The sequence below is a fragment of the Herpailurus yagouaroundi genome, unplaced genomic scaffold (genome assembly GCF_014898765.1).
Source record: "Herpailurus yagouaroundi ecotype Mexico unplaced genomic scaffold, PumYag 246, whole genome shotgun sequence".
NCBI lineage: Eukaryota > Metazoa > Chordata > Mammalia > Carnivora > Felidae > Herpailurus > Herpailurus yagouaroundi.
In genome coordinates, this window is record NW_024412463.1 from 12,019,196 (window position 1) to 12,029,352 (window position 10,157).

Genomic DNA, 10,157 nt, shown 5'->3' on the forward strand with positions numbered 1-10,157 from the left:
CAGGTAGAATCCCCTCCCCAAGGCAGAACCCCCTCCCACAGGTAGAACCGTGGGGGCCACAAGGCCCTCCTGGTCGCTCCTGGCTCCACGAGGACCCCAACCCCAGGATGGTGAATTGGGAAGGGGGTCTTTACCGACCTTATACATTTGGAGTCGAAGGCTCAGAGAGGGCGGAGCCACCTCCTGAGGTCGCAGAGCAAGCTCGCTCCGCTCCGCCAGAAGCATATGGATTGGAGGTGAAGGGGCTGGGTCTGGGTGGGGCAGAGGGGAGACCAAAGCTAGGCGTGACAGACTGACCCCCGCTTCCTCTGCTGAAGAAGAGGAGCACAGGGCTTGGGGGCATCGGCAGCAGTCACCTTCCAAGGGGTGGCTGGCTGGTCACCCCCAGGCAGTGGGCATCCGCTCTAAGTCCCCCCATCAAGGGGCCGGCCCCAGCCAGGCGGAGATCCAGGGTGCAGGAGTGTTGGGCACGTGGCGGCCGAGGCTGGCCGTGTCTCTGGGAGGGACAGGCCCCAAGGAGTAACGGGGGCCCACCCCGTGGGACCACAGCCACCCGGAAGTTCCTGGCCTCGATCTGACTCGAGGGCTGCCTCTTGCCCAGCCTAGTGGGGTAGACAGGGGCACTTTCCCACCAGCTGCCAGAGGGGGCGCTAATCACACTGCATCCCTAGAGCTTTCAACTTCCAGGCCTCATGCCCAGGCTTACTGGCCCCCCATGCTGGGCCCCCAGCCATAGCCTCGCCTCGCCCGCGGACCTCTAGCTGCTCTGAGTCACCTCCCTCCAGAGAACACACATGCCCCCGCTTCCTTCACTTCCCGGGGCACCGCTTGCCTCCTGCAGAGGGTCACAGACGGTCACCGAGGGTCACCGGGGCTCCAAACACCTAGACCGACCACATGTGGCATCAGTTCCACCCAATCCAGAGCCCAGTGGAAATGCCCCAAGGACCTGGCTCCCCCCTTGTCCCCTGGGGCCGCCACCTCCCCCGAGACGACGTGGCTCCTGAGTGGGACCCCTCTTATCCCAAGCCCATCCGGGCCATTGCCAAATGCTGATGAGGATCCAGCCACTGAGGGGGCTGCCCAGAAACCAGGACCGATGACACAGGCGGGCACTTGGGTCTGAGATCTCCACCCCAGGAAGGAAGGGACAGGGGCCGCGCCCGGCACGAGGCACAGCCAGTTGGGTGGAGCCCCAGGGCACCTTCTGCACACACCTGGTGCTAAGCCGGAAGCTCGTGGCAGCTTCTCTCCATGGCGAGCCCCGCCTGCACCCGCCCCTCTGTCCCCAGCACAGGCCACCACTGCCAGGTGGAAACGCCACAGGGGACCCCACGGCCTGGCCCCAGGCCCAGGAAGCAGGGGAGGTTGGGGAGACCCCCCCCCCCATCCTGGGGGCTTTCAGAGCTGACCACGGTGTCACAGCCCCTCCCGTCCCCCTGCAGGACCCTCCTCAGACCTGGACGGCACGGGGACTTGGGAGGGAGACCGGTGTCACGATCCTCAGTGTATCCTCACCGAGCGCCCAGAGACACGGTGAACCACTCAGAGGTGCTCTCGTCGTCCGTGCAGGGCTGGCCGGGGGCGTCTCTGGAGCGCTCACAGCCCCAGAGGGGCCAGGCGTGTGGGTCCCGGACTCTGAGTCCGCAGCTGCGAGGACACGGCTGGCAGGGGCAGGCGCCTGGGGTTTGGGGCCTGACAAGCCCCCGCCCCGGCCGGTGGCCCTGCTGTGCGTCAAGCTCCTGGCCACCCGGTGCCACGGCTTCTCCACGGAGCAGTGAGGCTGGAGCCGTGGCACCTCCGCCACCCGGGACACCAGGCTGACAGCCAGAGCCTACGGTGCTCACCCCCGAGTCTCAGACCCTTTTAAGACTCTCCAAAAGCAGCGAATCTTCCTCCCAGAAGGGAGTGTGCCTCCCGCGACTGTGCCTCCAGTCGGAGGATTCATGGCCCCAGAGGCAGTGTCCATGGCTGGGGGGGGGATGAGGTTGGGATGGGGGTCCTGGGACAGGGGCCTCGCTGGGCCTGGGGGCGGGCCTGGCTCCAGTGGACGCCTTGCCCCCAGCCACGTGCTGCCTCTGCCGGTGAGGGGGCGGGGCGGGGCTCTGGGGAGAAACCAGGGGGCTCCGGGACCGGCAGACGGAGGGCTGAGGGAACACCAGGCCTCGGGAGGGCTGGAGGGTCCCGGGAGCCTCACCCTGTCCTTGGTCCAGCCAGGCCGGCGGCACCACCATGGGCACGGCAGATGCCTGGCTGAGAAGGACGTGAATCAAGGAGGTACACTTTAATTAGGTTAATAGACAGTGAATTAAATGCTGCCGGATGGATAAATCTTTTGGAAAAATCATTATCTGAGTTCAAGATCAGTGGCGCTGGGTCGGCCTAATTGATTCTGGACTTGGTGATTTGGGATTCGAGGGGAAATTTAGTTCCTTCTTAACTGAGTGCATCACGTCCAGAACTGACCTCCCCGGTGGGTGTCCTGGAATCCCACCGACAGCCCCAGCCCCAGAGGGACAGGCATCTGAGCCTCACTGGCCACCACCACCAGGACTTGTCAGCGGGATGGACCCACACACCAGTGTGGCCGCTGGAGTGGAGGGTCCCCTGCAGGAGGCTGGAGGGCTCAGCTGACACCAGAGGCCGGCCCCGGGGGACATAAACAGCTTCTCGGGGGTCCGTGGGGAAGGTGGGCACCCCCACTTTGACCACCTTTTGGGCCATTAAAAAAACTGTAAGACTTAAAAGAGGTAAATAGTACAAATCTGACTCCGGCTAAAATTAATAAAACCAGAAAACAAGAATAGAAATTAAGATTCCCCAATTTAATGAATCTCTTTGAGCCACGGGACCAGGACCAAGTGCACCCTGGGGATGAGAGAGGGTGGGCGTGGGGACCCCCGTGGCCTCGGGCTCCGTGGTCCCAGGCAGAATAGAACAACATGAACGGTTCAGGCTGTCCAAACTGCTCAGGAAAGGAGCCGCCAAAGAAGGGCCTCGGGGGCGGCAGAAGCTGGTGCGTTAGGGGGGCTGCAGGGCTGCCGACCAAGAACTGACCTCGGGAAGTGTGTAGAAGCAGTGACCCGGCCGCCACCTGGTCACCACACGGGCTGGCCAGACAGCACTCAGGTGTCATCGGGAGAGCAGAGCACAGGCCCAGCTTGCAGCCACAGCCTCTCTGCCCGGCGTCCAGCCCAGCAGTCAGGCTCTGTGCTCCTGGGGACTCCAGCCACGTCTGGGAACGACCATCCGGCAGCCACAGAGAGGACCCGGACGCCTGACGGTAACCATAGCCTCCGTCTGGCACGCAGCCGGGGAGAGGGGAGCACGGTCCGACCCAGGAGGTCGTACCCGGCCGGGGCTCCCCGAAGCAGCGTCCACCCGCTTGGGCTCAGCGACGGGCTCTCACCGCTGGCCACCAGGGCACTGGCTCTCCCGTCTGGGGCCTGGGCGGCAGCCTTTCAAAACCTCCCAGGTGACTCCACCCCAGTCAGAGTTCGAGGCTACCAGTTCCAGGTCAACGTGTCGGTCCCTTGTGCACCAGGCGGCCTTCCACGGTCTTTGTCCACCGTCACCACTGTCTACGGATCAGAAAGGGCCCTGGGGGATGTGTCATCTCCTTGGGCTTTGCCCGTCAGCAGGAGGTGACTGACACACTGCTGTTGGCACCGTTCCCCTCCGGATACGGGACGCGGCGGCTTCGGTCATGTCCCCACATTCTGTGACACTTCTCCCCTCCGGTGCGGGATCTTCTTGGTGACGCGCTGCCGACAAGGGCAGCGTGTGCTCCACCCGAGATCGGTTCACGCAGCTGCCCTGTGTCCCCCGCGGACGGCTCGCCCCGGGGGGACCAGCCCCGGGAGAGTCCACGGGGCGAGGACCTGGGGCCGCCCGCCGACTCGGTGCGAGCGGGCCAACTTGGGGACCCTCCAGCCCCCGTCCAGCCTGCAGGTGACCGGGGCCTCGGCCGACGTCCCGACCACAACCTCTGGAGAGACCCTGAGCCAGACAGCCCAGCTCCCGAGGCCCTGACTCACGGACGGACGCACGCTGTGAGATGAGGGGTGTCCTCGTTCAAGCCAGCCAGCTTTTGTTTCGCAGCAACAGACAACTCGGCCACCAGAGGAGGGAGTGATTGCTCGTGACCGGTCAGGCTCTGCTGATGCGCAGGAAGGACGAAGCCCGAGCTCACGGCACGGTGACGGGTGTTTCGAGGGCTCGGCCATCTTGAGAGCTTCACACCCCGTGGAGAGCTCGCTCGAACCCCGTCCGCACAGCGCCGTCTCTGAACCTGCTAGTCCGCAGGCGGCGGCGTGAGGCATTCAGAAGGCGCCACGGACGGGCTGGTGGGGGCACGCGCCTGCCCCTGCCGCACCGGCCCCGACCAGCGGCGGGGAGGGGCTCCCGGCACCCGCGTCTCCGCACCTGCCATCTGCAACCCCTCCAGCCTGCTGTCGCGCTCACGGTGTGCGAGGTCCCCGCGGCCGCACACAGATTCGGTTCGTGACGAGTGTGAGTCCTCGTCCTGAATAAAATAGACGAAACATCTTTAAGTAAACTTGGTTCTTTAAACGAATTTTTTCTAAAAGATTACTCACTTTGAGAGAGAGAGAGAGAGAGAGAGCAAGTAGGGGAGGGGCGGAAAGAGAGGACAGAATCCCAAGCAGGCCCAGCACTGTCAGCACAGGGCCCGACGTGGGGCTCGAGCCCACGAACCGTGAGATCATGGAGCCGAAATCAAGAGTCAGATGCTCAACCGACTGAGCCGCCCTGGCGCCCTGTAAGTAAATTTCTTAAAATAGCTTTATTGGGGGGCACCTGGGTGGCTCAGTCGGTTGAACAACCGACTTCGGCTCAGGTCATGATCTCACGGTTCGTGGGTTCGAGCCCCACGTCGGGCTCTGTGCTGACTGCTTGGAGCCTGGAGCCTGCTTCGGATTCTGTGTCTCCCTCTCTGCCCCTCCCCTGCTCGTGCTCTCTCTCAAAAATAAATAAATCTTAAAAAAAATTTAAAGTGTGCAAGTCAAGGTCTCAGGGGCATCGCGGGCTGTGCAGCCACCGCCACGACCACGTCTGGAGCACGTTCAGCTCCGCGGAGGGAAACCTGGTGCCCGTTAGCGCTCACTCCCCAGCGCCCCCGCCCCAGCAACTGCTAGTCTACTCTCTGTCTTTGTGGACTTTTGCCTATTCTGGGCATTTCCCACAAACGAGATCAGACCACGTGCGTGCTTGAGTGTGGCTTCTCTCACGAGCATCGGGTTGCGAGGCTCATCCGCGTGGTAGCGTGTGTCTGTGCTCCGCTCCTCTCTATGACCTCGTGATACTCCTTGTGTGGACGGACCCTCGGGTTGCTCCCCACTCTCGACCGTGGTGAGGCGTGCTGGCGTGCCCAGCCGTGTCAGGCTCCGAGTGAGTGCGGCCTCCGCTTCTCCCGAGCACACGCCTCCCGCAAGCCTGCAAGTTCACGTGGCCACGCCGGATTTAATACTTCTCGGGATCCTGCAAACTGTCTCCCGAAGCAACCACTGCATTTTACGTTCCCACCGGCAACGCGTGAGGGTCTCATCCGTCCTTCCGAAAACTTGCATCGTTAACAAGAAGTTGTTGAAAGGAGAGACACGTGTTCAGCGTGACAGAACACAGCCTTCTCACGCCTCTCGCAGTCACGGGCACCTGCAGGTGTGAGGTAGGGGGCCCTGCCGTCCCGACATCCACGCTCACACGGAAGACGGCCCGACCCGGCTGGAAAGGCAGAGAAGCCCACAGACGGCATTGACACCTGCCCTGCGCCGACCGCACAGAATGGAGGGACCCACGCCCGGAGGGGACCCGACACACGGGGCTCCCGCCCCCGGCCAGCTCACAGACGTCACACGCACACCCGTGGAGACGTGGGCGGCCGTGCCCCAGTTGCCGCCGTGCCCCTGAGGTGGCAGCCAGCATCCCACACGCTCTCCTGCAGGTGCCCGTGTGGGTTTGCAGACGCGCACAGCGGCCGTGGGCCTCCTGCGGACGACAGCCTCAAACTCCCGCCTTGTTCACGCCACCGTCTCCTGCAAACACAACGGGGCAGGGTAGGAGGTGTTCTCGGATCTGGAGAGCGACACTTTCCCATCCAGGATGTGCTTATACCTTGACACAAACCTCCTGGAGAAAACGGTGAATTCTGGGCTCTTCGGGCCACCTGCTGCTTGAAACCAGCTTCGGCACAGACTGCAGGTATTGGCAACACCCGAAGGCAGGGCCGCTGGGCAGGAAGGCACAGCGTTCACGGCCCAAAATGTCCAGGGCTTCGCGAGCTCCAGTGGAAAAAACTAAAAGAAAACAATCAAAATTAATGAAAAGACAAGCCGCAAACCATGAGAAAATACAACCGAGGACTCGTATCTAGAATTTCTAAAGAGTGCTCACGGGGCGCCTGGGTGGCTCAGTCGTTTGAGCGTCCAACTTCGGCTCAGGTCATGATCTCACGGTTTGTGAGTTCGAGCCCCGCGTCGGGCTCTGTGCTGACAGCTTGGAGCCTGGAGCCTGTTCGGATCCCGTGTCTCCCTCTCTCTCTGCCCCTCCCCCGCTCATGCTCTGTCTCTCTCTCAGAAATAAACATTAAAAAAAAAATTTATAAAGAATGCTCACAATTCAACAGTGAAAAAACCCAAACAAGCCAGTTAGAAAACAGGCAGAGGACATGAGACTTCTCGCCAAAGAGGAGGCACGGATGGGAGGTGGGCACCATCGGCCGCCAGCGTGCAAACAGCGCACCCGAGGGACCCTCCGCCCGTCAGAATGACTGCGTAGAGAGTAGGGACATCACCACATGCCGGCGAGGGCGTGGAGAGGCCGGTCCCTCACCCGCTGCTGGTGGGAACGCCAGCTAGAGCAGCCGCCCCGAGGAGCAGCCCGCAGGAAGAGCCTGCCCTGACCACACGGCCCCGCCACCGACTCCTGGGCATCCATCGTGGAGAAATGGAGACTTGGGTCCACAGGAAAACCTGTGCACAATCATCCTGACAACTTCACTTGGAACGGGCAAGCTGGAAACCACAAAAATGTCCTACGAACACGCTGCGGTCCGGCCAGACCACCGTGGGACACACTCAGCAGTAAAAATAACCGTCCACACGCACAACGCCTTGGCTGGGTCTCTGGGGCATCACACCAAGCGAATGAAGCAGATCGCAAAAGGTCACACACAGTATGTTTCCATTTATAGAACATTCTTGAAATGACAGCATCCCCGAGTCGGAGAACAGATTCCCGGTGGCAGGGGTGAGGGCGCTGCAGCAGGAGGCAGGTGGGAGGGGAGACCGGGAAGACCGGTGGGAGTCTTCCTCCTGAAACAGACCTGAGTCTAGCTCGTGGTGGCCGCGGGGAACCGCCCGTGTGACCAGCACCGGAGAGCTAGACGCGGGGCCTGCCCGGTGCACACCACGGCCGTGTTACAGAAGACACCACGGATGGCGTTCGTGGGAAACCTGCACGGGACCTCCGCGCTCTCTGGCTTGGCAACTTCCTGTGAATCTGTACTTATTTCCAAGTAAAAAGTATTTCTTTTAAGTGACACCAGGCATTGCTTTGCTCCCGGCAAGTTAGACCCGAGCCCGTGGACGTGTTTGTCATGAGAAGGGTTTATGCGGCTGTAATCGGAGCGCACGGTTGTTCTGGAAACCACTATTCCAGTATCGTTTTATCTCACGTTCAAAGTTATGAAAAAGCCTCATTGTCATAACAGCAATTTTTAAATCCGTGTGCACAGCAAGACGGCCAAGGGCAGTAGCCTTGCGGAGAGAGGCAGGCAGGGAGGCTCGGTGTCGGCGGCGGAGGTTTCTAGATGCCCTCCTGCACAAGCCAACACGATTAACCCAAAATAGACCTCAGACACGGGGGGCGGGGCACTGGGTCTGCAAAGACCCAGCCTGACGCGCGGAGCCCCACACCCGCCTGAGGACACGCAGGCGAGGGTCCCCAGCCACGCTCGAGTGTGCTAACACGCAGCCGCGCGACGCTTGTCTCCGCCGGCCGCGGGGCGAACGCTCCACGCCGCCAGGCTTCGCTCTGTGTGCGGAGGACAAATATTCCGGGAACTGTGTCCTCACTGATCTATCTGTGCAGCCGCTCTATCTGTGCAGCCGCTCGGGCTGGAGCCATCATTATCTTGCTGGAGCAGCTGCCGGAATATTAACAAGACGCGGTGGTAACAAGCGCAGTATAATTAGCGCTCCTCGCCGCAGTGAGTGTGCAGTTTCCACGGGGGACAGTCCTCAGTGCGTCTCTGCGCGGCTGTAATCGGCGCAGCTCGCTCTCCTGCCTCACCCGCCCGCCGCCTCGGAGGGCCCGCCGGAAGCAGCCCAGGTCACGGCCGGCCGAAGGCAGGTCCCTCCGGGGCCCCGCCCACCGACTCCTCCCCCGCCCGCTCGCCCCCTCCGGGGTTGCGCCGGCTGCGCCGCCGCCCCCGGCAGAACTTTTCAGAAGGTCCACCCGGTCCCGGTCACTCTGACCCTCCAGCAGCGTCTCCATTCGCCAGATTACTCACGCTGGTATCTTCTGAGAGCCCACGGTGTGCCAAGCTGGGACTCGGTGGGGGGCCATCGCCACCCCCGCCGGCCCCCAGGGACCCCCACCCCCCAGCCGTGCACCGGGAAGCCTGTCTGCGCACAGCAGAGCTCGACCACCCGGCCAGACTCGCCCCAGGAAGCAGAGAACTGCCCACTTGGGGAGACGGGTGCCTGACCTGGAGGCAGGTGAGGGCGGAGCCCAGGCCGGGGTGGGCCGTGCTGGGGATCTCACGAGAACTCGCTCCCTGGAAGAGGAAGACTTTCAGTTGCTACCTCCGGGCAGCCGTGCCTGCCACAACCCAAGCTTTTGTCCAGGGCTTCAGGAAGGGACGCCTTGAGCCCGCTGGGGCGGCAGGCTTCTGTGGATGCCCCTTAGGTGCCCGACGGAGCTCCCTCTACCCCTAGTCTGCGAGAGATTTCACCACGAGTGGGTGTCAACTTTTGTGAGTTTTTTGTCTGTATTTAGATGATCATAGATATTTCCCTGCCATTCTGGTAAGCTGGTAAAATACATTGATTTGTTTTAGAATATCGACCTAACTTTGCATTTCAGGGATAAATAATGCTTGGACATGATCCGCTCTCCCCTCATTATATGGCTGGATGTGGCTTGTTAGCATTTTGTTAAGGAATTTTGTGTCTCCCCACTCATAACAAATATTTGGCCTGTCATTTTGCTTACATAGAATACCTTTGCCAGGTTCAGGTGTCAGGGTCATGCAGGCCTCACCCGACTGGCTCACAAGGGCCGCCGTGCAGCGCGTCTCTTCCCGACGTGACCGTCGGTGACTTAAAGCCAGCCTCCGCACAGTACGTAGGTCACAGACACTACCCATCAGGCCCCGGCACGCCCCCAGAGCTAGCTGTCGCGCATTCACCGGAAAACCCCTAGCAGGCCTCACAAAACAATTTGCACCCTCTTTGTGGTAAGATTTTTTTTTTAATTTTTTTTTTTAACGTTTATTTATTTTTGAGACAGAGAGAGACAGAGCATGAACGGGGGAGGGTCAGAGAGAGAGGGAGACACAGAATCTGAAACAGGCTCCAGGCTCTGAGCTGTCAGCACAGAGCCCGACGCGGGGCTCGAACTCACGGACCGTGAGATCGTGACCTGAGCCGAAGTCGGATGCTTAACCGACTGAGCCACCCAGGCGCCCCTGTGGTAAGATTTTTAAAATTCTGAATTCATTTCCTGTCATAGATGCGGGGCTGTACACATTTTTCCATTTCTTCTTGTGTCAGTTTTGTGCAGCTGTGTTTTTCAAGGGATTTTCCGATTTTATCTGTGTCACCTAAGGGGCTGCTATAAAGTGCTCATAACACCTATTCCTTTAATGTCTACAGTATTATTCCTGAAGCTGAAAATCTGTGGGGGGTTTTCTTAATCACTCTTGCTGGGTGATAATTTTACTAACCTTTTCAAAGACCCAGCCTCTGGCTTTGCTGATTTTCTCTATCGTTTTGCCTGTCTTCTGTTTTATTGATGTCTATTCTCATCACTATTATTCTCTTCCTTCTACTCATTTGGAATTTAACTTGTTCTTATTTTTCTATATTCTTAGGTAGAAACTGAAAATAATTGATTTTAGACCACGTCTTTCTGCT

The 10,157-nt window shown here is 60.2% G+C and overlaps 1 protein-coding gene across 7 annotated transcripts; it reads right to left on the minus strand.

The window, feature by feature from the left end:
• Nucleotides 1-2,804: 2,804 nt before the first annotated feature.
• LOC121020028 (uncharacterized) lies at nucleotides 2,805-8,585 on the minus strand. Of its 7 annotated transcripts, none has more exons than XM_040459876.1 (4): nucleotides 6,850-7,440; nucleotides 6,145-6,314; nucleotides 4,426-4,525; nucleotides 2,805-4,291 (listed from the first exon to the last, which is right to left on the minus strand). In XM_040459876.1, exons 1-4 carry the CDS (start codon nucleotides 6,952-6,954, stop codon nucleotides 4,034-4,036), a joined length of 633 nt encoding a protein of 210 aa, XP_040315810.1. In that variant the 5' UTR covers nucleotides 6,955-7,440; the 3' UTR covers nucleotides 2,805-4,033. The 7 variants fall into 7 exon arrangements, 5 of the variants coding, with proteins under 5 accessions (XP_040315810.1, XP_040315809.1, XP_040315808.1 ...); XM_040459875.1 differs by having other exon boundaries at nucleotides 6,133-6,314; XM_040459874.1 differs by having other exon boundaries at nucleotides 6,634-7,440.
• Nucleotides 8,586-10,157: the final 1,572 nt, after the last annotated feature.

Bases quoted from the DNA above. Each gene is read 5' to 3' on its own strand.
- LOC121020028 (XM_040459873.1), bottom strand. From the start codon at position 6,733: ATGGTGCCCACCTCCCATCCGTGCCTCCTCTTTGGCGAGAAGTCTCAT. The intron at 4,526-6,132 runs GTATAAGCACAT...TATTTTATTCAG, and splicing joins TCCAGGAGGTTTGTGTCAAG to GACGAGGACTCACACTCGTC. The intron at 4,292-4,425 runs GTGCGGAGACGC...GCGGACTAGCAG, and splicing joins GGAGGGGTTGCAGATGGCAG to GTTCAGAGACGGCGCTGTGC.